Source organism: Acanthopagrus latus, chromosome 6, assembly GCF_904848185.1.
Source record: "Acanthopagrus latus isolate v.2019 chromosome 6, fAcaLat1.1, whole genome shotgun sequence".
In the NCBI taxonomy this organism is placed as follows: domain Eukaryota; kingdom Metazoa; phylum Chordata; class Actinopteri; order Spariformes; family Sparidae; genus Acanthopagrus; species Acanthopagrus latus.
This window is the reverse complement of record NC_051044.1, coordinates 23,692,037-23,720,022: the sequence shown is the minus strand read 5'-3', so window position 1 is coordinate 23,720,022 and position 27,986 is coordinate 23,692,037. Positions and strand designations below refer to the sequence as shown.

Sequence of the window (27,986 nt, the reverse complement as noted above, 5' to 3'; positions counted from 1 at the left end):
TATTCTCTCACTTTCACATTCCAAGTCTATGGTGCTAATTAAAAAAAAAAAAAAAAGCATCCTCGCAATGCTTCCATCGACTGAAAACAATGCCAAGGTGTGAGTTGAGTTTGAGGGTAAACAAAACACTTGATTGAAAAATTTTTGTTTTGTTTTTTTTTTTTTTCAAACGTACAAATCCCAGTAAACCAGAGGGGGCTTAAGCCACGCACTGAGGCTAACAGAAAATCTCAATGTCTTGTCTGGAAAACTTGGATATACCCCCCACCTCCCCAAAGAAAAACACACAATACAAAAGTGTTTTATAATGGGCAGCTGACGAGCTCAGGTTTTACCACATTTAGGGTTCATAGGCAGATTTAAAAGCAAACTCCTAAACACTTTTTAACATTCAAGTAAGGTAAAACAACCCAAAGAATACTGTCTTCAAACAGTCAGGGTGAAACAAATTCAGGCACTTTCTTAATTTGATATTTCTTTTAAAAGCGGCAAACTATTTCTTTAAAAGCTGTGATTCAAATTACTTGTTTGGCAACGATAATGCAAGCAGGTGGACTGTTTTTGAAGTGTTCCTCTTCCTTGCGATGATTGCTTTAGTCCCTTCAGCCTTTTTATAAAAAGAAGAGCGTTAAGTGTTTCAATCATGAAATGTGTTTAAGGTCTACAAAGTGGATGACTGAAGAGTCCGTGGACACTGGTTAGACAATGGGCACAGCTTCGAGCCTGCAGGACAGTTCAGAATCACAGGCTAATTGGGTCATACATTAACTTCTTTTGTTGTGTTTGATTCATAGGCAACGGAAAATGTCTTGTAAAAAGCACATGTGATTGAGACCTTGAAAAGTGAATAAAGGTTTCCTCTGTCGGACAGACACATGCTACAGTGGCAACCCTTCATCTTTGTTCCTTAAAAGGTTTTCAGTACACGATTCATGAGATGCTTCAGCTTCTACATATAGGCGTATTGCATTATATAGACTTGGCAGTGAACCACTCTTAACTTTCCATCTTTTTTTTTCTTTTCTCTACTAAATAAATAATTTTAAAATTGTACCAAAAAATTCAGCGTGTATGAAAAATGCCTGTGCAAAAATACATATTTCACTATGTACAACTCGTTAACAAAATATGTATTCTCAAATAGGGATACTTCAATATTGTTTGATACATAGGCTACAAGAAAAAAGCTAAATTAAGTTTTCTTTTTTTTTTATTTAAAAAAAATGGTCTCCTCTACTATTCCATACTATCTGACATCAGTGGAGGTTCCATAAATCAACAGGTGTTGCCAAAAGTTTAAATGTGTCCCGTGAAGCCATCTCTATGAATCTCGCACCATAAAACCCACACACATCCCGAAGAGACGGGAAACTATTGCCTGATTTAAGACTCCATTTTGACAAAGGAATATAGTATAATGCCTGGCTATCCGTTCTACTGTGACAAATCTTTTCTCAACACGCACCAACGTAGTGTTACGACGAGGCATTGGAACTTGTACACCCAGAGCCTGGGTAGTGGTTAACTAACACACAGGAGGGACAATCAAACCCAAAGAAGACAGGTGACGTGCATAAAGTTTGCTCCAGTTAAGACGTACCATACCTGATTCCCTATGTAGGAAAAAAAAATAAAAACATTATAATTCACATCTGCCCACAACAGCTGTGGATTTCACACAGCTGTATGGGTTCAAAAAAAGAAAAAAAAAAAAAAGAGTAGGTAAGTTGTGGCAATAGCAAATACAGTTTGCACGGATTCTTCTTCAGATCCACACAGGCAATGCACCATCACCGCTTCATGAGCGAGACTGCCCACCTTTTAGTTTTAAAATAAAAAGTAGTTGGCAAAGCTGATAGCAGCTCTTGGCTAGCTTTGTGGACAACTAAGCAGTGCCTGTGGAGAAAGTAGTTATTTAGTGCTGTTCACAGTTGGGGGCAGGTCTACTGTGGCGATCGTTTTTGCGACAATGAAAAGATTCCGAAAAATTAACAGGTGTCCTCGAGACCGAGCTTCCTCCTCTGACAAAAGATTCAATCGAATGGGCACATCAGGCATCCTTTTCACATTTGAGAGCACAACTGTCTCCACCATGTCTACAAAGACTCTTTGTAGTTCAGTGTAAAAAGCTCATAAGAAATCATAAAAAGGTAACACTTGCATAATTATTCTGGATAATAAAAGAATTGACCAGATCGTCCCTACGGGCCCCTTTCAGGCTACAGCGTGTAACCCGAGGTTACTAAAACACGTCACCGGAGAGTCAGACTAGCGGAAAAGTGAAACAACAAGGTGATTGTGTGTTGTTTAAGGTGTTTGCAAGTAACAGTTTGCTGTTGCTCCTGCTCTCCTTCCAAAGGCTTCTGAGATCAGGCGCTGGGGGTGTAATTAAGTCGGAAATTCCAGTAGTCCAGCAGAATCTGACATGAGAAAAATACTCGTACTCCTACTCACATTCGCACACTCATTCTAACAAACACGGAAGAGATCGGCTTGTTGTCTCCCCAGTTGCTCGGCATTGTGACGGCTCGTCGCAGCAGCCCTTGACCTGAACCCGATGAGCTTTGAACCTCAGCTCAAGAGACCCATGGCTGTTGCTACTGTTCCAACCAGACAGGAAGACCTCTCAGAACACTGGGACAACACTCGACGTGGGGGGTCCTTGGCTCGCTCATTAGACCCCTTAGCGCTCCACGCTATCCCGGTGCAGTGCCACCACCCTCCCCCCACCCCTACTTCTCACACACACAAAAACACACACACATGGCTTTGGGAGAAATAGTAAGGACCACATTGACTTCACTGGGCAGTCCAGATCATCTCCACCCTGAGGATTGTGGGAAGCTGAGAGTAATGTGGGTTTGATTTTAGAAGGCCTCGTGCGGTCCAGAGCGGCATGCGGACCGCTCCGGACTATTCCCCGTCCGCCTGCCGGGTCCATACACAGAAGCCGGACATCGCTGTCAGGGACGAGCCTTTGGCTGGGGGAGAAGGGGGAAAAGGGTGGTTGTTCAGTTATGTGTCTGTACATGAAGCACTAAAAGGTCCAGTGTGGAGGATTTAGTGGAATCTAGCAGTGAGGTTTCAAATTGCAACCAACTGACAGTGGCTGTTAAAAACACATGAAGCAGGAGAGGCCCTGCGGAAACATGCTGGTGCAGCATGTCAGACTCCAGGGCAGAGAACCTGCTCTCTCTGGTGTAAAAGCCCATGAAGTAACAAGTCACATACCAATGAAACCATACTTATGAATATGACAATCCATTTCTACTGATCTGATACATCGTGGAGATGTTACCCATGTAAAAATAACGACTGTAATGACTGTCGATTGACGTCAGGTAATAAGTGAAGTATTATTATTACTTTTTATTGGAGTAATGAGTAAAGAGTTACTTCCTGAGTAACTTGCCCAACACTACTCACGACAACAATAACTGAACTGCAGCTTTGGAACAGAGTCATGTTTCTTTAAATGATCTAATATTGTTTTATATTCAAATTTTATGTTTTTAATGCTGCATTTAACAAATAATTTCCCATAACTCGATGCCAATACATTTTGACCTGTCACAGCGAGGTGACCACAGGTGTACGCAATCAAATCAATTGTGGCTGAATGCCATTTAGCTGCTTCAGTTTCATGCTGTGTCACCGTCACGCTGTCATGACTTGCTGGGACAGCTGAACAGAACAGAGCCATTGTCAATGTTATTGGTAACACCTGTGCTTTTCTTACTACGAGGAATTAATGTCTGCTGTGTCAAGGCTTATAACACAGCAGTTCAGATTCGTCACATTTGTCTGCATCTAATTTTTTTTCCATCATCAATCAATTCTATGATTATTTTTTGATTTATCAATTAGTCTATATGGTGTCAAAATGGTGAAAAATGCCAAACCCAAGTTACAGCAGTTGACATCTTTGTTCGAATTTTTTCTGTCACTCAATGAACAGCCCAAAACCCATATTTGTCCACTTGACAGTTACAAAACCTCACATTTAAGAGGCTGAAAACAGTGAAAGTTTGCCGTCTTAATGGATTAATGAATTACACTAAGGTGGGATTCAGACGTATCTCCTTTCACCCGACAAATCAATCACCTGCTCCAACAAGTATTCCACATTTACTGACACATTTTCTGGCTAACCCTTGTTTAATCACTGTCATGTGCTGTCAGGTGTAGAATTTCATCTATTCTATTGAAATGCATCTGGATTGGTGCAAATCTCACCTGATGTAAATGAGAGTTGTTTGGTAGCCCTGGTGTCCCTGGAATGCTCCGCCCATGCTTCCCATGGATGTTGTTTATGGCAGGTGACTTGGCCACTTTGGGTCTACCTGGTCCTGGTCCCCCTCCTCCTCCGAGCCCTCCTGCCCCACTTCCACTATTAATGCCGCTGGAGGCAGGAGAGCCTTTGCGCTTCTTGCCTTCCAGGCGCCCGTCTGATGAGTGGTGGCTGAAGCTGGTGTGGTGGTCGGATGAGGACTGGTGGTGGACAAAGGGCCCCAGGGAAAGGGTGGAGTCACTGCTGTTCATCATTACACTCATGCGCTTGATGGACTCGGCTGGGCTGCCCGAGGGAGGACCTCGCGCTGGCGGCCCTGAGGAGCCGCCTGCTGAACCTCCAGAAGGCTCGGCCTTGAGGCTAAGTGAGTTGGTCCGCACAGTGGGCCCACAGTTGAGCCCAACACTGTGGACTCCGCTGTGAGAGGAGGACAATGACGATGAGGATGAAGGACCTAATGAGCCGTGGTGGTAGGTGCTCCCTGAGCTGCCGACATTTGCACAGTTCTTCTTGAAAGAGGAGGAGGAGGAAGAGTAGTTGGCATTAGAAGAGGAGGATTCAGAGGGGCCGTGGGATGAGGCGAGAATAGAGCTGTTCTTCCTCTTCTTCCCCGAGCCTAAGCTAGTGCTGCTACTGTTACTGTTGACTCCACTGCTGTTGGGGATGAGGGGTGTGGAGGAGCCAGAGGAGATCTCCTTGGGCTTGAAGGACGATGACGACTTGGTAGTGCTGCTGCTGGAGGAACGGGACTTAAGAGCCCGGCCTGAGGCTAGGGAAGGAGCCGAAGAGGAGGATGAGGACAAGTGGGCTGAAGGCATCTGCGGCGACGAAGACACTTGTCGGGCCTGCGTAATGCCGTAGGCCGGGTGCTCAGCCCCGCCCTGTGGGGAGCTGCGGGCATTTAAGGTGGTCCCATAGGAGAGCATGGACTTGCCCTCATAGGATTGGCTATAAGGAGTCTGGGGCAAGGTGGCAGGGGGGCCCAGGAAGCCTGACGAGGGAGTGCTACCATGGGAATTTGTGCTTGTCCTATGGGTAGGTGCAACAGAGGAGGAGTTCTCCAAGGCCAAGGGGATTTTCCTGCAACAGGGAGGAACATCATTCCTTAACTGTTAATGCAAGCAAGACGACTTTAAAAGAGAAGAAGGCTGTTAATGAAAAAAAAAAAAAAACTTAGTTAGATCGACTTACTTCCACATCTGAGAGTTGACGTGCTTGTCCATCATTGAGGTGAGGGCATATCGCACTCTGTCCCATCGCCGGTCAAACGAGTAACAGCTCCTCCCAAACAGTCGACTTCCAAACGTACAGTACTGGGAACACAGAAGGGGAACTGATCACCATCTTCTGGTACGACAACAACTATGAAGTACACTTTACAGTCATCATAATTCTACTGACACAGAGAAGTTGGATACAAGCGTTGATTATCTTTTAAAAGTCTAGTCTTCTTCATGGTTTAATTACAGTATAAAAAAAGAAAGTAGTCTACAGCTGAGTGCACTTACAGCTGCCGGTCGAGGGTGATAACCTGAATAGTGACAATCCAGTTTGTCAGCGTTGTCCTCCCGCTCCTCGTTCTCTCCCTCGTCACTGGAGGGTCGGGAAAAGCCATCGGGGGTAGTCTGGGGGTGGTGTGGTGACTCGTTGACTACTGCAGGGTCTCCGGGGGTACCACCGCCGTGACTGCTGTTTAGTCTGAAGAAAGAAAGAATAAAGTGTGGCTGGTAATTTGAACATTAACCAGAAAAACTCACCACACGCACATTCAAAATGAGGGGAAAAAAAAATAATCAACATCTGGAGCAGGACGTACCGTGGAAGACCAGGGCTGTGAAATTTGGGCTTGCTGACTGGCAAAGGCTTAGTGGCGTCTGGGGCGGGGCCGTTGCCAAGAGCGACCTGGTGCGCGTCGTGGGCAGCGGCGAGGTGGGAGGAGGGGTGTGGGTCCCTGAGAGAGGGGTTTTGCTGGGAATGGGGTGGGTGAGGGTCTCTCTCCCTCTCCCGTTCCCTTGTTCTGTTCTTGTGCTCCGCCAGCAGCGTGTCAAAGCGCTTCCTCCGCCCTGGCACCGCCCTCCGCTGGCTTAAGGAATGTGTCTGGTGGGACAGCGGAGAGGTCAAAGGTCAGTAATATTGTGTACGTGTTGACTTTGCTGAAAATGATCACAGTCATCCTATGAAAATATTAAAAATAGGTCCTGTGATATTCAGCTTTTGCTTTATTACCAACTAATCCTGAGCTCAACAGTGACAACAACCTGACCCCACCGTAAGGTCTGTGAGTCGATGTCCAAGAACTATTCCCAATACATTAATGAGCCACACTGTTGCACTGGGGGAGATGTTCCTTCACTACAGTGGGTCAAGCAGAGATACTGCATTTCATTGAGTCTAAATCTGTCTTGCTGCCCGAAACTAGGCCTGTACCGACTAATTCAACGTTTTGAAATTTCAATCATAACACTGTCACTGGAATTATAAATCAACATTCAAATTAAAAAAGAGAGAAAAAAGAAAAGGTTCACTCATTCAGTTCAATGTGTCAACCTGAGTCTTTTGTATTCTAGAACTGTCTTTGTATTTTTAGGCTGATGACATCAATACATATGACGACAGACATTTGATGCTTCATTCAAAAACCTAAACAGAAGTTTTGAATGTAAAACAGTGACAGTCCTACCAGAAACAAGTGTACCTTATTGCATCTGATTATAGTCCAACAAGTATCTCTGATTAACTCTTTATAAACCTACAGAGCTCAGCTGTCTTTCAGTTATTGATCATTATTTATTAAGTCACAACAGACATTAAGATCATTTTTGCTTTGAAATCAGTACACATATTCTAGGGGTTGATGATATGGCCTTAAAATAATATCGCCATATTTATTTTCAGGCTAAATCATGCTACACAATATAGTGAGCAGTGCACACTGAAAACAGCTCACAATATCACTCCAACTCTGACAGTCACAAAGGCAGGTAACAGCTGGAGGGCCACCATCAGTGATTTAAGCACTCTTTGCTTTACTGATTACTCTGTGATAACATACATTCCTCTGTACTTGGTAACATATGGAGAGATGAGTTTACTACCAGTTGTGAGTTTTGACAGTTTAGTCATCACCACAACTAAACCAGAGAAAGAGAGACAGCTAACATTAGCTAAACCCCCTTTCTGTAACGTAGGATGACTAACATTGAGGCAGGAGCTGTGGCTGTGCAGGAGGAGCTAATGACTCAGCAGGTGTTGAACTAAAATGAAAGGAACATCGAGTGCCTCGATGGTACTTTCCGTTCAGTTTAGTTCATCACCTGCTGAGTCACTGGCAGCGCCACTAGATTCACTACAGCCACACTCACTGTCCAACAGATTATAGTTGAAACCAGCGCTAACATTAAAAAGCTAGGCTAGTCTCCAGTTCCTAAGTCAAAGCCAGTATAACTCGCTCGCAAGCCTCCTCGTTCTGAGAGGAACGCAAACCTCTGGACGGTCCTTAGTTGTATGTTGTAAAGCGTTAGATGGATTCTTTGGATTCCTCTTTTGAAAAAAGGGAGTAAGTATTATTATTGTTTCAGTACATTACACAAATAGCGATTAAATCCACTATAAGGAGCTGTTAACTGCCTGCTTTGTATTCTAAATAATGTGTGGCCAAAATTCAGAACAGAAAGCGTGGTTACCTTGCATGTTAGGGATCTTGTGCACGGTTTCCGAGCTGTCATATCCAAAACGCCACAGTGGATATCTGGATTGAACTCCCGTTCTGCAGGCATAGGAGGGGAGTGAGGGAGAGGAAAACTGTGACTTACATACATTGTGACAAATCGCCTGGTCTGGCAACTTAACTGCAAGTTGTGCTGTTTAAATATTAGCCTCAGATGAAAGAATACGTTAAGATGTGAGACAAAATATAATCCTTCGCTGCCTCCAACTGACCTGTCACTTTCTTGTTAAGGTGGCGTCTGCTACTGGCACTGCTGCTGCTGTCCTGCTTCTTGTCTGAGAGGACTGAGAGGTGGCCCTTGCCGTTGGGAATCTGACCGGGGGCCAGTAATGGAGGCTTTGGTATGGAGGGACAGTTAAGGCCTGGTTTAAGGGCTGATGAGGAAGAGGAGGAGGAGGAGGTGGTGATGGTGGTAGTGTTGGAGCTCACAGTGGTGCTAGAGGAGAATGTAGAGGAGGATGAGGTGGTGGCGGGGGCAGATGCGGCCTGCACCAGCTTAGCTGACGAGTCCACCCTCAGATGCATCTTCTCCACCTTGACAGCCGGGGTGAGGCTGTAAGAGAAGGTTACAGAGATGAAGAGGGCAGCAAGGAGGAAGCTGAGAGTTAGAAACACAGAGCCAGTGACGAAGGCATGGTACGAGACAGATGTGTACGTATGGATGGGGCTGGGAGGACAAAGCATAAATCTAATATGATCCATCACTTATCAAAAGTTATAGCAAATAACAACAGACTGTCAAAATATAGTATTTCTCTCTGACAGATCGTGGTTGAGAGATGATTGGATTTTAAATGACATCACACTACAACTCTTCTTCATTAAGATCACAGCCTATGAAATGAGTAGGAACATATCAAACACAAGCTGAGTGAAGACCAGGAGGAGTGGAGGAAGTAAGATTATGTAAAGAATAATTTATATTGAAATTAAACGGTCCTGAACACTAGCTTTGAAGTGCAGCTGTTGAATTTATACTCCAAACCAACAGGGGGCAGCATACTACCAGAGTAACAGATGACTGCTGCTAAACTGTAGCTGTCAGCTCAGTTATCAAAGCAGCTACAGGTCTAGACTTTGTGTTCGAGTGGCTGGTTCGCATCAAGTGGCATCCACATGAATGTCACATTGTAACGAGATGATGACTGTCATTTACTTCAGCTGTCAGTGGTGTGAATGTTCTTTACAAATGTATGTAAACTTTTGACGGTGACTGTAAATCAGCATATTGCACAACACTGCAGAAGTGACCCAGTGAACCGTACATCTTCTCCGGCTGGATCATCCTGAAGGGAGCAGGGGGCGGTCTGCGCTGAATGCCTGGTTGCTTCTCTTTGGCTGGTTTGAGGAGTTTGGGATTAGAGGAGGAGGACGCAGAAGAGGAGGATAAGCTGGATCCAGCGGTGGTAGGTCGCCCAAGGATGCCTCCACTCGCCACTCCAGCTACAGCCCCCGAGCCCAGCACAGGCCCAAGTCCGCTGCCACTGCTGCGGTTCTTGCCCGACACGGGGAAGGGCGAGGTGGAGGCTGGCTTGATGGCCGAACTGTGTCTTCTCTCTGGAGAAACAATATAAATGAAGGTGGCATTTAAAAATAACAGATTATTAGAGTCAAGCATCGCAAAGATTTTATCAAACAGACTAGCTTATATGAGTAAATGAGGCAAAAATAGGGCCATGAGTCAAGAGAAAAGCTGGCACACAGTCATCATCCCCTGACAGTAGTGAGCAGGCTACCTCAACCAAAAAAAACAGCATTTGTGATTCACGCCAACTCAGCCTGAAATAGAAATGGCCAACAGGTCAAAAGCTTAATTTCCTGCCTGAGCTTCTTCAACAGCTACTGCGCAAACTGATGAAAAGCAGTATGACAGCAGAAAAGATTGTTGTGGATGGAGAGACAGAAATAGAAGAGAGGGAGAAAAAAATGTTGATCACAAACTGCTTGCATCCAAAACTAAATATGTTTTACTCTGAGGAAAATTTAAGTGCAGCATGGTTTCCCAACATCATCAAACCTTGGTCTCTGGAGTGTGCTCCCACAATGAGCTCAGATGGCTTTGAGTTTTTGAAGAAGGCTCTCATCACTTGCTATTTTCAGCAACGGCATACAACAATGAAATGGCACACTCAAAATAATTTCATTGACATTTCCACCGCTGTTCCACAACGTAGAGCCAGTTAATCACAACACAGACTCTTTACACAGTGTCTGGAGTTGATTAGTTTACAGCAGAAACTAAGGATTTCTGACACTGTAAAAAAATAAAGTTACAATGTTATGTTCCACTGCGATATTTATTGCATTACCATGTGACTTGCAAAGACTTAAAGCAGCTGTAAGTGATATATTTTTAGTATGGACTAAGTATTAAATAGCTCTATACTCCAACAGTAATCCCCGTTATAGAGTGTTAGGTCAGTAATCCATGTCTGTGCTGCTGCTGCTGCTGCTCATGCAGTAACAGAGAAAATACATTTTCAGGTATCCCTGTCCGCTTTATCCAATCAGGGCAGAGAACTCCATAAAGAGTCCTGTCTGCTCGTGAGTGTGCAGAGAGCAGGACCTTGTGTTTGCGTGTTCATTTGATGAGGGAGGGATTTGTAACTCCAAAACAGACAGGAGGTTAGCTAAAACAGCAGCAACACTTACAGCAGCTTTAATCATATCAGAATGATTGGGGTGATTCTGTAGGAGAGTGCATTTTACCCAAAAAACAAAGCGGGCCCTGCTTTGTTTAATCGGTTAATCGAGAACGGTTGTGACTGGTGCTCAGCCCACTAGCAACAAACTCCCAAGCATCCAAGAACTTTTATCAGACCAAATTATGTAATATTAGACTTCTCTTGTAGATTAAGTTGCTTTACTTGATGAAGCTTACTGCAACTTAGTTGTGGATGATATGGCCTTAAAATTACATTGCAATATTTTTAATGTATCGTGATGCACAGAATACATCTCAAAATCTAAAAAATGAATGCCAGGACTTGGCAATAAAATCAATATTAAAAAGACAGTTTTGACCAAATATCTCAATATTAATATTTTAGGGATTACTATTTGTACTTTGACAAAATATTAACACTCTTAGATGTTTTAAGAATAATCATCAGTAATCTTGTTATAATACACTAACCCTAACCCCAAGTGGCTAAAGGCAAGTATTAGAACAAGGTAAGTACAGAAGATGACATCACATTACTGTACAGCAGCCTTTAGAATCTGGCAAAGGCAACACTTATTCCATACCGTGATGTAAAGATATCCAAAATCTAAGACAAGATATAGTTTCATATCCAATATCAATAAAATGTTGCTCTATTGCCCAGCCCTACTGTAAACTGCACTCAAGTATTTGGCAAGAGAGCAGCTCCCTAACAAATATACTGGGCCTCGGGGGTCACGGGGTGGTCAAACAGACTCAGACCATAAGTGGAGAGAGCGAGAGAGAGGTGTCCGCTGATGAGCTGAGGAGACTAAAGGTTAACACGACCCTCCTGTTGTCAACACTTTCGCACATGAGCAGGATGGCCAAAGAACAAGGAAGGAAAAAAAAACTGCAAACATGAAGTGAATGTATGAGGATACAGCCTCAGGACAGGCGCACTGACAAGTCTGGATAGAAAATGTCTGTCAGCCGGTAGCTACCATGATGAGGTGTGGGCCTGGTTCTCTAACCTTTTTACTGGGCTAACTCCATGGTGTAGCAGTGAACTGGGCCATAGGCCAAAGCTCAGTCTCAGCAGGTGACCTGCAAACAAGCTTGTTGCTGCAGAAACAGTGGAGGAGATACTACACACATGCACGCACAGGGCTGCCACTCCCTGAGCCCCCAACACACACAAAAACACACCGTCTTTCTTCCAATTTCCCTTTTAAGGGAGGAAAAAAAAGCTTTCAAGAGTGCCCTCTTCTCACCTCAGGGCCTCTGTCTACATGCCCATTCACAACACACTCCAGATATCCTCCCTCCCTCCTCTTAGCAGCCTTTCTTTATTTCCCTCCCACCCTTGTCCTGTCCCAGTCACGATCAACAGCACACCCTGCACACAAACTCACACCAGGAAACCCCAGCGTGACACTAACAGCACTAACACAGAGAATAGAGAGCCAACACCAGCAGCAGTGGGAGAGGAAGAAAAGAGGACTCGAGAAAAATGTGGGGAAACAACAGACACGAGGAATAGGAGGAGCCTCAATATCCTATTTCACACAATCAAACAGTTGGCTCAGTGCTGAGGGGAATCCCTGACTGTGTGAGTGAGAGACAAACACAGACACACAAGTGTGACGGCCTGACTACCGTCTCCACAAGCTTTGTTCGCTAACAATAATAACATTGTCCTTCTAGTAAAAATAATAAATACAATATGCTTAGAGTCCTCGCAATTCAAGCTCAAGCATCTTCCAAAAATGTGTTTGCTCAGCCAAGGCCTTGCCTGAAAGTCTTTGTTCACAGTTTCACAAATGAATGCAAAAAACAGCAGCCGATGCTTGCAGCTTCCCGTTCTGCGGTGAGTCGTCACCCCTGCTGGGATCAGCCCGAGCCGAGAAGTACAAACACCTAACGGGAGACAGATGGGCTCAAAGAAGCACGCAAAAATCATATTGAGACCATCTCGATGATGGTGCTGAGATCAGTGCCTTTGCCCCGTGTTAACACCACATGGGGTCTTCCTATAATGACAGCAGAGGGAGGAAGCAGGGAGGAAAATCACAGCAAGAGCAACCCCGCGTATAATAGCATGGCTACCGAATTTCACTTAGATTTAGACTGCTCCTGTGTGGAGCTGACACGATTAGTCAGCTAACTATTCTAATAATCTATTAATCGAGTCATTCATTGCAAAAATGCAGAAATATTCTCTGGTTCCAGCTTCTCTAATATGAAGATTTGTTGCTTTTCATATCACAGTAAATGGACAATCTTAGACTTAGGCTGTTAGGCTACACTGAGGACATGAGAAACTTGGGGAACTATGATCAGAATTTTCTGCTATTTTTACATTTACAAACCAAAAGGTTTACTGATTCATCAAAAAGATTATTGTCAGATTATTAAATTCATTAAGATAATCATAAATTGGAGCCACATTCTGGTGCTTACGACCTCTACATTAATGGATGTTAAGTGAGGCATCATTTGCTTCTTATTAAGCAATTTGTAAGCATTTAGTTATGTATGGGTGATGGTGAACAAGTTTAGTTATTAGAGATGTATCCATCTCATCTACAGAGTCTGGATCAGCTGCAACGATCAAGTGCTTTTCTGATTTCATCAACAGTATCATCATTAGTTTTAGATTTGGCGCTAAATACAAAAATATGTTGAATGGATTCAATCATGGCTCGACACCGACTCACTTCTTCGTGGCCCAGTAATCTCCGGACCATAATTTTGTTGGACTCCAGGGATATTCACATACGTCCAAAAGTAAGTCAAAAGGAACTTAACACTTTCACTGGTCGCACAGGTACACCTGAAATTTATCAGGTCTCATTATGCTCTATAGTCTATATTGTTTTAACACTACGTTTCAACTACTACATCATTTAAAAAAAAAATAATATTTTAGATTTAATAATTATTTAAGTATCTCAAGTACAATAAAACCTTTTTATTTGTACATTTAATCCCGTTTACAATCACTCGTATAATATCTTACATGGCTGCAAAAACTGCTATGATTTAGAGCATCTCTATAAATTACTTAGTATCAACTAGAGCTGCAAAGAGTATTCGATCAATCATGCTCATGTGACTAATGAATCATCAATGCATGATTGAAAATACAAATAAGAGCCTATACGCAGCCAATATCAACTGTAAAACCACTGTTCATTTTGGATGCGTAGACTCATATCAGAGCGTGCACAGTAGCTGCCTGTTAAAGATGTACCACGGCCACCTGCCGGGATGTTGTCAGCACTGTTTTACTTCACAGAGACTGTAATCCCCTCCAGTGCTTGGCTCCTTATCATTCAAAATCCTTCAGACTCCACTCAATACTGTAGTTAATAAGAAATAGTGTGCTCCAAACAGGTTTCTATCGGTCTACATTGTTCAACAGTGTGGGAGGAGTCCTCTCTTTGAGTGATGTTGACACAGTAACAAGGACAGGTCCTATTGGAGCCATGTGCTGTTATACCTCCCTCTTGTGGCTGACCTTGACAACTGTAATTGCTGTCTCACTTCATGGAGAACACACTGACATAAATTCAGTGACTACAACTCTGTACACATTTAGGGCAATAAAGGTCCAGATTATTGGAAGATAATGCTGTCAGGGATGGGATGGGAGTAAAACCAATGATAATAAGGAGGTCACATGAACCAAAAAAATATCTGCTTTTAGCAAAATATTTGCTTTTAGCCAAAGTATCGAGGTGTTTGTTTTTTTATACTAGTATTGAATCAAAGTCTAAAGTTCTAGTATGATGACATGCTAAGGTGCCCCTTCCTTAACATTATCGGGAAATTAGTTTGGGATTGAACAAACAGCTTATTTCTTCCAGTGGCTGTGGGCATTTTCTAACTCTGTCAGCGTCACTGTGATGCTGTCGCTTTATTCACAGATCTATAATTCATCCATTTACTTAAGCACTAGTCAGAGGTACAGCTTTAGCACTGAGAAGTGGAAATCTGTGCACGCAAAGGCACATACGCACATCCCCAAATATTAACAGAGGGAGAAATCTGATATGTATTTAAAAAAAAAAAAAAAACATTACTGCAAAGAACCAGAGAGTCACATCAAATATTAACAGGGGAATTGCAAACACAAGCGAGACAGTGAGTTAGATAAATAAATAAATCAAAGTGTGCGGCGTCCCTTCTCGTGTTACTATGTGGAGAAGGAAAAGTGGTGGAGGAATACAAAGTCGGACAGAGAAGTAATATCACACTGTATGTTAATGTGTCAAGTATCAGCACCAGCCCTGAAGTGGTGTACAGTTCCCTGAAGTGAAAACTACTTTGTTACTTCCTTATTTGTATTGGGTTATCTATACAAGTCAGAAAATGACTGCATATTTGCATGTGCGTGCAAGAGCATGACACTTACCGTAGTGTGCTTGGAAGGCTTGGGGCTTGACTACCTGGCTGCAGTGGCTGCACATCACCAGGTAGAAGTCGTCCTGTGCGGGACACTGGCCAAATATGGGCATGTCTGTGCAGAGGGGAAGAATCAAACCACACAGGACACAAGTCAAGGAGGGGACAAATAACACTGTCATAGCTCAAAATTCAATGATTTCCTAGGTAAAATTCAGACACCGTAAAAACACACGCATGAAAACACATAACCATACTAAGAATATCAAAAATAACTGAAGAGTTGACTCAAGGTAACCGGACACATGCTAATATAATAGCTATCCCAGCACTAGGCACATTCATCATAGAGAACTGTGATAAGAAGCAGGAAAATTGCAGAGCCAGCAATTCAAAGGTTACCTGCAGTCAAAGAATTAAGGTCTCTTCAACATATAATCCAACACAGCACATACAAGATGTATGAGTGGGGACTATTTGTGACTTCAAATTCAAGCAAGAGCTCTCATCAAGGAGAAATGTTCATTATGATTTCGCTCTGTGTTGTTGTTCTCCTGGGAACCCTCTCCCATCTCCTTCATGCTCGCTGTCTTAATTCAATGATTGAAAGGATTTTGAGAACAATGAGCTGCAACTTTTGATTACTGATTAATTGCCGGAGTAAAATCTGCCAAACATTCTCTAATTCCAGTTTGTTAATAGTCAAGATGTGCTGCTTTTACTACTTTTATGTGATAGTAATCTGAACATATGTGGTTTTTGGATGGTTGGGGAGACAAAACAAGCCTTTTCAAGTCATCACCTCGGGCTAGGATTGCAGTACGATAGCCATTTCAGAAAATATTACTGTTACACTCCACTACTATTACTATTATCATCATCATCATCAGTTACTGTTTTTGTTTAAAGAGAAAGGTTTTTCGGTTGAACTCCTTATTATATTCAAAAAGATATGACGTCCAGACAGACAAGAAACTTGATATAAATGAAAACGATTTTGTTTAAATAACAACAATATGGTAGAATTCAATACTGTAGACGTACAAGATATGATAATCCTCAAATTTCATACCATTTTACACCTTTGAAATGGTATATGGCTGCCAACTGTGGGGCATTTTTTAGACAAAATGATTAACTAATATTCCAGGAAACACAATCACGATAATGACAGTAGTCATCAGAGGCCTTACACTCAAAACAGAGTGTTGCTGGTTTTCATGGCATTGTGTCGTGTCAGAAAAGGTGCATATCTCAGTAAGATGGACAGAAAGTTTAATATCCAAAGCATCCAAATAAACAAATCCAGAACACTGGTCACGTTCTCCAAAGTCAGGACTCATCTAAAACCTCCACCTCTAAAGCCAGTTCATGTTTAAAATAAGAAGACGTTATGGAGTAATGGAGTACACTTACACCATCACAGTGCCTCTCTCTAGGATTAACTACAATTAAAATGGAGAAATGACTTCTTTCAGGTTTTTTGGGGGGGATGCAAAGATGGGACTTTTCTTCTAGTGCCACTAAAGCAGCGCAACTCTCAGGCGCACAATCATAAAATGCACAGAAAGTGTGAATGTCAGGTACACTGACGGCATGTCTTCCGCTCCTGCATCTCTAGCCACCCAACAGTACTAACCCAGCCTCACGCTTCACAAGCCACTCTGAGGCAAAATCAGAGGGAAGTGCCGCTCCTCACCAGAATGTGATCAAAATTTACCCTGACGCAGAAAAACCAGAAACCACCTAATTAAGGAGGCTAATTAAGAGATTGCCTGGGGCGGTATGATGGGATGAGCAGAAGATGCGATACAAGAGGAGAGAAGTGGAGCCCCTCTTGGATATGTACTCCACCAGGGCTGTCAAGGGTTCTCCAAAGATCACTGGCCAAGTCTGGGAGGGATGAGGGCCATTAAGCAGGGGCTGTATAAAAAAGGCCCTACCTGGTGGGATCCCTCTCAGGGAGGTCAGTGGCAGTCTTGTGTGGATGAATTGACAAGCCTGATGCTACTTAATGTGTGTCAATTGTCTGGAGCCACTCTGCTAAGTGTCTCCTTCAGCAGCACTGGAGCCAAAAGACTTATTTTCAGAACAACTGGGGTCTGCCATACAGAATAGACAAACGTCTTCACATAATGGACAAAGGCATGTAAATTATATAGAGCCTGAGTAGGGTAGCACACTGCAGAGTAGTCAGACCCTTGCTCATGCACATCAGCAAAGTAGTACTCAATGGTTGCCACTTGCAGAAGCACAAGCCATTAAAGCAGTAGTTGGAAGCTGGCCTGGAAGTTCTGGGTAACCTTTCGGTTCCACATGTCTGTTCTCATCCAATTCTCTCTGTGCTATGTGCCTGTACCTCTAGCAAATTGGAGTTATAATAAGAGAGAGCACATATTTGCTAAATCAATATCGTCCCATGTATTCTCCATTAAAACACCACCTTCTCTCAGACCCTTTATTGAAACAGGCCGACCACATTTCCTTGCTGGATCAATAGCAAGGTCAAACGGGACTCATTCCCAAACTGCCGTTGTTGTTCACTTGGAGCGTTGTGCAAAAAGGGGAAAAGGGGCTGCTCTACTATAAATGCAGCCCGGCTAGATTGCTTTGCCACTCTGCATTCAGTGGGCTGGCACCGACTGATCCGTACCACTAAAATGGCACAACATGAAGAAAGGTCTAACGCCACCGTGTTTGCCCGTTCTAAATCTCCATTTTCTTCTTGTGCAAGTAGGAGATGAAAAGGACAGAGAGAGAGAGAGAGACAGACAGAGAGAGAGAGAGAAAGTGTGTGTCACGGTGGAGGAGAAAGAAGAGACAGAACAACCAAGCAAAGCCAAGAAAGGAGCGCGACGGAGAGAAAACAAACAACAAAAAAAACACGGCGAGAAACAGTGCAGAGAAGCGGGCTGAAGCCTCAGCAAGACAAAGAGGGAGTGAGCGGAGGACCTGAGCTGGAGGAGGATGAAGAGAGCCTGTGAGCACGAGACAGAGGAAGAGACTGAAAGTCCAGTTAATTTCAGCATCCTCATCCGTGGCAGTGATAAATGATCTAGGTGGAGCAGTAGCAGCTCTTGGACGCCTCTGGAGCGGCACACATGCTGGCTGAATCTGACCTGTGGCAGACACCGGCACTACATTACCCAGCCTCCCCGACTGTGACAGTGCCACTGTAAGATTTATAAAAAGCCAGACAGATGAGTGGACTCATCAGTCATTAATTGCTATACATTTTTACAATGTGTTAGTCATCTGTGTGTGTTAGGATGGCCGTTACACCAGAAGAGGAATCTGGTGGTGAGTCATGGTGGAGAGGTGTAGTCATCCACTTGTAATACCCCTACTAGACACACACAAAATCACATTCTAGTATGAACACACACATGCTGCCGCGAGCAGCATGTGTTGATCAGCCCAATGACACAAACAACAGTCACCGACAGACGCTGCTACATGACAGAGACATTTTGAATACCAGTTTCAGGTCAAATGACAGCCTCGAATTTAAATAATCATTCTGCCTTCTCCTGAAAATTATTTTCTTGACCCAGAGAGAAAAAAAATCTCATCCACTTTTGTGGGCCATCGCTTCAGCACAATACTGCCAACATCTCTTTCGGTCAGCCACCACCTCAGTGTTATGTATCCCAAAACATTTTAAATATATTGTATGAAATGTGAACACTCTACTTTTCTTGTCACTGGGAGCCTCGAGGACAATTGCGTCTGACACTGTGCAATGGTCTCGCGGTGTGTACACAGGCCATATTGTTGACAACTGCAAATGCAACATTAGGTAAGTGCCTCATCAAGAAGCCTGCAATTAACCCTTCATACATCACAGGAACATGTGGAGGGAAAAAAAGGGACAAAAGCTTCTGGACACACACTGATGACATCATAAGTGTGGGCCAAAAACCGTGTGACCAAAACAAAACGTGCCATCTGTCCTGCTGGTCCTCACCGAGGTATCACTGCAGACGGATCCATATGAATGAAAACCAGACAGTCATTAAAAGATGCGAATGCCTCCAAAATGTTGGGAAAAAAATCAGTGCCCAAAGGTGTTCTACATCAAGTCACCCAATTCAGAGAACTGTCAAATTATGTGACAACGATTCACACCACAGTGATCTCTTTGTTGTTGGCTGTAGAATTAATGATGGTGTTGACTATCTGGAGATGATCCGCGTGGTTTTTGCTTAATTAGTACCATTTTTCACTGCCAAATTATACCCACAAATAGAATTTTCAGAAAAGGAAACAACAGAGAACGCACTAATTTTCTCTCTAAACTTAGCTCCGCAATGGAGATCAAAGAAACAACAGACATATCTTAATCTTGGCGTCCCAGCAGCTGCGCTGACCGTCCTTTAGTGGCAAGGTCACATTTGGAACGTCCTGCTCGTGCGTCCTTGAGCCATAGATAAAAAATGTTTTCTATAAAGTTATTAAAAGTAGCTGTGGGTGTGTTGCTGAAACGCATGAAGTGCCAAATATACAAGCCATCTCTGAACGTGTGCTTTTAGGAAGGTTGACAATTTAGGACAGAGCACAACATTAGGGAAACCTTTCATTAGACGAGCTAGGCTTCAAATTACAATCACTGTATGACTGTAGTCCAGAGTTCATTCATCCTTCATTCATTCATTCATTTTATTCTGAGTTAGATAAACAAGTTAGCTTTCAACTCGCGCTGTCAACTTGCTCTATAGTTCAGGACTGTCCATTCATAATCCCGAAAGATGCCACTTTCTTGTCACGACAATTTTCCTTTGTGGTGAGGCTCGTTCTAAATCCAGGACTGCCAGCGGGACAAATCAGCTAATGCTTATTGAGGTGTTTCCAAAAATAAAATTAAAGCACAAACTGCTCTGAAACATCACTCTGTAGCTCAGAAGCCAGATGATTTGACAAAGCGGGTTTTATTACAGATGTCGGATGATGTCGTGTCTTTTCATTCTGCTACAACTGAACCTTTTTTTCTGCCGTTACTGCCTGATATAAAACGAATAAATAGCAGCCCTCAGTGCAGCCGTTACTGAACCCTTTTCAGTGAGAAACATAATCATCCCATCATTTTGTTATCAGAGCAGTCTGGTTGTGATCAAACCTCAGTAAATCTGAGATCTATAGGACATCCTGCTTGATGGGGAATTGCCTCAAAAGACATTAGAAAAGTATGCGTTTTGATCAATTTGCAACGATATTTATCTAAAGTTATGTTAACAAAAAGAAGACTGCTAGTCATATCTGTCTCGAAGCAGTGTGAAAAATCGGAGCAAGCCACATCTTAACTTCATATCATTCAAACAGATCTATGACTCAGAGCGAGCCACTACCAAAAAAAAAAAAGTCCCAACCACTGATATAACAGTGACATTTTCATTTATAGCTTCTCCTTTCGATAAAGTCCCCACTAATTCAACTTTTGCCATTTTTAGATTGCTTGATATTAGTCAGGCAACAAACAACATTTCCAGATAAGGTGAGAAATGAAATATGGTGGAAGGTTTCATTATGTAAAATGGCAGAAATGTGGATGCTGAATGACAAAAGTCCAGTAAATTCATCCTGTCAAACACAACGTGACACTGTTATGACAATGTTTGGGCTTGTACACAACTACAGCGGGTCCAAGTTGTTGAGCGTTAAGTTGTTTCGGGGCCAGATGCAAATGACAACTAAACACGCGAATAAGAGACACATGTTTCTGCTGTTATATCCGGTTGTCCGGTGTATTCGTGATGCGCATGATTCACAGCAGGTTTTACGTTTCGGCCGAAAGACTGCGCGTAAAGTGTCTGAATCCATCTGTGTGTGTGTGTGTGTATGTGTGCAAAACCCCCCGGAACCAAAATACACCTTTGGCCCTAGAGAGAGACAGAGAGAGAAAACACACTCACCTTCTCTGCACAAACGCATGGCTTCTCGATTTTTCCCGAAGTCTTTGAAACTTTCCTCCGAATCAGCACCTGAAAATGAGGCGATCCGACACACAGACAAATAAATAGTTGCACTTGCTCGCCTGCCCGTGCTGTTGCTACCAGTAGCGTTTCTTCATATTCCACCAAAAAAACTGCATGCAATCGGCCAAAAAAAAAAAAAAAAAAAGAGGGGGGGGGGGGACAGGACTGGCAACTGTCGCGCTCCACCTCGCTTCCTCGCGCACATTCGGGACGCTGGGGAACTCACCGTCGTTGCCGTGGAGTTTGGCGGCGTCGACCCAGTTGCTCCAAGGCTGCCCCAGCATTATTTCTGGACTAGGCAGCGATCTCCGCTCCGCAACAGTCGCCATTGCTGTGGAGCCTTCTCCCCGCTGGATCTGCTGCTGCTGCTTCAGCTGCTGCCTGGCCGCTCGGCGCTGCTCCCCCCTGACGTCATCCTCGGCCCTTTCCGACATTCTTTCCGCTACAATGTAACAACACAAGAGTCAGCGTTGGTCGCGCTCGGGATAGGAGGACTTTCTCACTGATTGACGCGCGTGTTGTTTCTGCGCACCCGCCCCTCCAAAAAAATAACACCCCCCCCCGTCTGTGTGCGTGTGTGTGTTTGTGGCCACTTGACAAGCAACAAGTACGAAGCTAACACAACATAGGATACAAACCGAAAAGACTGGCAGTTTACCTTAAGGTCTATGGTTAGGCTAATTAGCCTTAGCTTTGTTCTCTCTTACACATGATGGTCACTGCTGCTAAACCTCGCTTTAAACATGTGATACACACACACATACAGCTCTGATCACAATATTCATTAATTAATGATCAACATTAATAATAGTAATAATAATAATTATTATTATTATCATTATTATTATTGTTGTTGTTATTATTATTACTTTGTTACATTCCATGACATGTACATAATTATGTCATTATATCCTACAGTAAGGCAGCAGATTTCCCTTCAGTACATTCTGTACAATCATAAAGATCGGTTTAACAGGATTCGATTGTGAGATTTTTTCTTAAATTTCTCCCCCTAAGACTGCCGGGCCACTATGCTTATTCAAATACTGAACATCAGCAATATTCCATTTTTTGAGTTATCATCCATGATAAGAAAAAAAAGGCAAGCATTTAAAATCTACACACAAATAGCAACACCAAAAAGAAAAAGGGGGGGGGGGGTCATAGGATTTGTTCATGATACAGTACATTATATGGTAACATTAATAGTAACACTGTTTGGCAAGTGTGCATCACAACATATTAACATTTAGTGAACATAACATAGTTTGTGCTGTGCATTATGCTTTGCCTGTAGGCACTTGAATTGATGTAGGCCATCACACACAGGAATCTGGGAGAAGCATATTTACACATACGTTGATTTGATCTTCATGGATGTTATTTTACCACACAGACTAAATAAAGAAAAGAATAATGCGACATTAATGCAACATTTAATGAGATTCGAGCCTGACTTTAACAGACTCCCTTGTTATTACTGAACTTGAATAGTTATCCACAGCCAAGTTGTCTTTATTTTCACTTTCAAAATGAAATGAGTGTGACCCACCCAAAAGTTGAACAAATTCAACAGACAAGTAAAAGAAGAACTAGAAGCGCTCTATGTTTGTCTGGCCACAGAGAACTTTTAGTATGGAGACTGCTGTTTCTTGTAAACAAAGTAATACACTGATGGCATAAAGTTTTCTAATCTTCACCTGGAGTTGCTACTCTAAATGAATAATATAGTAATTGCTTTTATGTAACGATTTTCTTCTCCATCTTATAATCACAGGAAATTATTAAGACAACCATTACAGAAACACAGACGGTTCAGGCAGTCTTCAGTGCTGTTTTTTCTGATAGCTACTGTATCTGGAGAAAGAAAATCCTCCCAATGAATTGCAGAGAAGTTGAAAGTATTCCTTTTTGCCATGTCTGAGGAGCACTGAGCAAAAATGACCTTGACCCTCTGTTGCTTGATTCAAGTGGACAGTTCAGAAACTTGGCTCTGTCTTTAGACTAATATTAAATTTAGAAAAAACAAATTACCTTTTCCTGGAGATTTTGCCAGAGTCTAATAGTTAGTTATGTTTTATTTTCTTTAACATTTTATACACATACACCTCACAGATCTTAGATAGCTCTTCTATATTAAATCAGTGGTATACACAGCAGTGCAACATATCAATTATTATTTGACAAATGGACCAACCAGAAGTAGAGCTCCCAGAATGACCCAAACATTAACAGTATTTTTCAAGAGGCATGAAAACAAATCTTTTTTTCTCTGTAATGTGTAACTTACCCATTTAGCCACTGCCACAAATCATTGGAGCCTGTGGATGATATTTCCTGGTATGGGTCTCTTTAGCCTTGCTTTGTTTATTACCAGTCAATTAAACTACACCAGCAAACACATTCAAGTTATGACATATTGATTCCCTAATGTTCCATAATCAATGGTTATTAACAATCATTTCGTAAAAATTACAAGTGATTTTTTGTCTAAGATGCGACCGGAACTGTACTCATGCTTCCCAAATTCTTAATCTTTCACAGATAAAACACACAGGATTGTCTAAACAGTCCCCTTTTAAAAATGCAGTCGGTACCTGGTAGATATTCTTCAGCAGACAACACTTTCTGTATATACATATTGCTAAAGTATGATTAAATATGAAACTGCCAAAGTCAGACACAAGTTGTGACTTTTTCCTGACATGACATTTCTGTGTCCAGTGTATGAACTCATCAGATTGAACATTACAGACTAGCAAGGATAGGTTCAGCTATAAATGAAAATAAGAGTTACTATCTACTCGCCCTCATGCCAACTGAAAATCAGGTGAAGGTTTTTGTCCACAAAACACTCCTGGAGCTTTACAGCAAAAAACACTGTTGTAGCATTCTCATAAACAACTGAAGTAAATGAGGACTTATTTCAAAATGTAAAAAAGAAAAGCTGGAAAAATCCATTTCAAAACAATTTCAGATCTTGGGGGTTCCAAAGACCTGGATCTTGCTGGACGAGCAGTATGTAGCCCATCTTTTGCTGTGGAGCTCCAGAATTGTGTTGTGGACTACAAAACTTTACTGGTCAGCATTTAGTACATAATGACTGAATTTTCATTTTAGGAACTTGTCCATTAATGACCCCTAAAAAAATAAAACTCCTGCACAATAATAAAGTCTTGCAATTACATACCATCACTGTGTAACTAGTAGTGCTTTAGATGTTTGCTGACGTGTTGGTGTTGTATTGGATTAAGTTTCATTAAACCTGAATTTGGAATATTCATACAAAGTCTAATAAACACATCCAACAAATAAAACAATCACCTCACCTTTAATCTATACACCCCAAGTACAAACTAAAGTATACTTTGACTTGCAGTAGCCTCAAGAAGACAGGATTCCAAACTAAAGCGGAATATTAATTAAGAAGTAAGTAGAACTTTCTACAAAATTCATTGCACGACTGTTGTACTGGATTGTAGGTTAATGTGTAATGATGTCAGAGTAACAAAGTGAGAAAATATGTGAGCAACTGGTCATGTGGCTTCTGTTGCAAATGCGTTTAACATAACATGAGGAAAATTAGAAGTAACCGGAAGCAAACATCACATGTAAACCAATATAAGTCTTTTTGAAAGTCAACAGCTTGTGCGTTCACTGAAAAATTCATGTGAGGTACTAAATGGAGTGTAAAGTAATGAATAGCTTTGAGATCTTACCTTGGCAAAATAAGAAAAAAGGAACTTATTTTTAACTCAATCAGGCGATCCTCATCAGTTTGGGTGATCGCTGGCTGCCACACACACTGGAGAGGAAGGCTGGAGACACACACACACACACACACACACACACACACACACACACACACACAAGCCCACGCACACATAGACAAGTTCAGAGAGGAGACAAGTCAGTATCAGGCTTTTTGTTTGCCTGTTCCTTGACAAAATTAATCACTGAATATTATAATACAAGACAATATCTGGAAGAGAACACTGTCTTCCCCGGGCCTTGTCATGTAGTTCTTTGCCACTATGAAGTAATCCAATCTGTTAAGCACCATCCCTAACCAGTGTTACTCGCCCGACAGTAACTCTGGTTAAAGACTGAGGTCAAACCCTTTCATCATTGTTTTTATTGTCTGAACTGAGGCATATTACATATACATATGCACATACATATTGTTATATATTCAATGAGAGAGAATGAATGTTGGCAAAACACAAACCCACACAACGGCAACTGCTGCATATGAAATACAAGCTTTACTTATTTTAATTTGGTTAATTCTTCATTAAGGAGTAAGACGAAATGTTTGCTGACACCTATTAAAGCTTTTAAAGATTTGTGAACACAACCTTTTAAACCATCAACTAACAGCAGATGCTTTGGTCATCATACTATAGCAGGTAGAGTGCAGGTGTAACTAAAAACCTTAATGATGTATCTGCTCCATGCGAGCATGCCAGTGAGCCTGCCAAGTGAGATTTTATGCACAATGTCAAGAGCCTGGCACTCACAAACTTACACTGAATGCCATTACTACTGTCATTCATGATTTACACTATAGTCCTTTGCTTCTCAATAAGTATTTTTTTGTAAATATGGGACAAGTATGGATGCACCGACTGTGAAATGCTCAGCCAATACTGATAAAAATGTTTTAAATAATAATTTGGCCAATACCTGATACAAATGTTTGTTTGTTTTTGCTCACGTTGTTTTTCTTGTTATTCATCTCCCCTGTTCTTCCAGGGAAACAGATAAATTCCGTTACAAATAATAACTGAACTATTTTTAAACGATTCAGCCCTTTGTTACAGTATCTTTAAAAGAGCACAAATTTCATTTTACAAGTTTATCAAATAACCTTGAACACAACCTTTTTCACATGAGAAAGATTTTTTTTGATAAGTAACTGCTCCAAACACCTTTTTAGTCTGACATACAAATGCTGATGGAGTGATGTCCCTCACCAATAGCTTATGAATCGGCCATTAAATAAATTAATCTTCTTTGTTGATAGCAGTCAACATGTTTAGCCAGTATATTGGTGCATCCCTAATAATAATAAATGTAATAACATAATGTGGAAGAAATTTATGATCCCCACATATTATGGCATACAAAAACTGCAACGGTATAGATCCATAGCTTCAGCCAGTGAACTGGTGCTCTCAGAAAAGCTAGGGAAGTGTAAATCAAAGTCTTTAAAAGTAAATTCCATCGCTGTGCTTTTGCTTTTATTGGTATGATTTGGATGAAATTTCTGATATGTCCTCTTCCTCCACTAGAGAGTATTACTTCTGCTCAATTAACCGCTTCCAAAAATCGTTTCCAGATTCAGCTTTACCTTTCTCGCTGGTCAAAAACACTGGTCGATCATAGCTCATTCTGGCTGCCCTGAAGTTTTAACTTGGCATTCACTAATAACATTAGAAAATGCCTTATCTTATTCCAAAATGTACACTGCCATCAGTACTGTCTTGACTTGCGTTGCTACACATGGCAGTTTCCTAACTTTTCACACCATACTGATGTGAACATCATCTAAGACCTTTCAAGCTAAAACTAAGAACTTTAATGTAACAGCCACTCTTTCATTTGCTGTCGGTTGTTGACAAAAATATGTTGCTATCTAATCTATCATTGAACTGCCTGTATGAGAGTAGGTAATGAGATCAAAATGTGACATCTTACAACTATAAGCCTATATGGGAAACTAATTCTGTAGTTGTACAGATAAGGATAATGGGTGCATTGTACCCTGCTGCAGCCTTTCCGGAGAATATAAGAGATGGGTGGAGTGGCACAACCACTCCTTAACTGTCAATAACATTAACAATTAAGATTTATTTTATATTATTCCTATATGAAATATAGCACCTACAAGCAAATATCACCTAAAATAACCAACTGGCACTCAGTGCCATAACCAATGTCTGCTGTTCATTGCTATTATCAAACAGTGCTACTTCAGAAATCCAGAATCGTCTTGTTAGGATTAACTGGATTCAATATTTTCTATATGACCATAACAAGATATGAACATAGTATAATGACACAAATCCACTAAAAGTCAACAAAAGACCCTACTGACTTGTCCCACAGCCCTTACACATGAGTACATACAGACAGTGACATCAGAGTGGACGTATTGTATTCACTGTTACATTCCTCTTTCAAACAGTCTTATATCTTTCGATATATATCCATGTCACTACTAGTACCTTAAGATGAATTACATTGTGTGTTGGGCCCTATGAAACCAGTATGTCAAAGGTCTTGATTGGGAGAATATAATAACATGCAATTTCTGTAGAAACGAAGCGCTCGTCATTGATAAGCAGGTCCACAACTTGACAGGAAAACTAGGTTAGCTAACATTAGCTAGCAGGGGCAGTCGAGAACCAGCAGTGATATTGGCTAGCGTTGCTCCCACCTCTACTGCAAACTGACCACACTAACGTACATTAACATTCCAAAAAAAGAAAAGACAAACTAAACAGTAATGATTACTGCGAAATGTGAAAAAAGACACCATGTCTATCAGGAGTTATGTTATGAAAACAGGCTCCATCCAGTGTGGGTCAGTGACTGGTACAGTCGTTGCTAGAGAGAAGTGGAGGCTACATTAGCCTGTTAGCTGCTGAAGCCTGTAGCCAGCCATGACTAGCGTTAGCGAGGAGGCTGGCAGAAGGCTGACAGCACAGAAGAAGTCATTAGCAGTCGTCACGGATCGACAGCAACTTCATTCTTACCGAGCTCTGGACGCTGTAGACGTAAACGTGACACCAGGCAGATGTAAATCAACTGGATGCACTCGGCGAAGGAGACAGTAGACGGTGGGAAAGAGCGAGTGCAGTGCTCAGCCTCTGTGGAGGTCTTCACCTGGTGCTTCCATGTCTGTTTACCAGACTGCATTCTGGGACAGAGACGTCA

The 27,986-nt window shown here is 42.1% G+C and overlaps 1 protein-coding gene across 1 annotated transcript; it reads right to left on the bottom strand.

Annotated features, from left to right (window-relative positions):
- Window positions 1-34: 34 nt before the first annotated feature.
- On the bottom strand, window positions 35-27,986 carry LOC119021108 (ataxin-7). Its single transcript, XM_037101123.1, has 13 exons — window positions 27,806-27,986; window positions 24,764-24,862; window positions 21,271-21,486; window positions 20,982-21,050; window positions 15,083-15,187; window positions 9,284-9,575; window positions 8,231-8,571; window positions 7,975-8,057; window positions 6,108-6,388; window positions 5,800-5,989; window positions 5,483-5,604; window positions 4,237-5,371; window positions 35-2,981 (listed from the first exon to the last, which is right to left on the bottom strand). The coding sequence occupies exons 3-13, from the start codon at window positions 21,476-21,478 to the stop codon at window positions 2,964-2,966; spliced, it is 2,844 nt and encodes a 947-aa protein (XP_036957018.1). The 5' UTR covers window positions 21,479-21,486; window positions 24,764-24,862; window positions 27,806-27,986; the 3' UTR covers window positions 35-2,963.

What these genes read in the sequence shown, in the direction of transcription:
- LOC119021108 (XM_037101123.1), bottom strand. Translation starts at nt 21,478, where the DNA reads ATGTCGGAAAGGGCCGAGGATGACGTCAGGGGGGAGCAGCGCCGAGCG. An exon ending in CACAGCCCTGGTCTTCCACG is followed by an intron (nt 5,990 to 6,107) that starts GTACGTCCTGCT and finishes TTCTTTCTTCAG; the next exon opens with ACTAAACAGCAGTCACGGCG. An exon ending in ATCACCCTCGACCGGCAGCT is followed by an intron (nt 5,605 to 5,799) that starts GTAAGTGCACTC and finishes CTGTGTTCCCAG; the next exon opens with TACTGTACGTTTGGAAGTCG.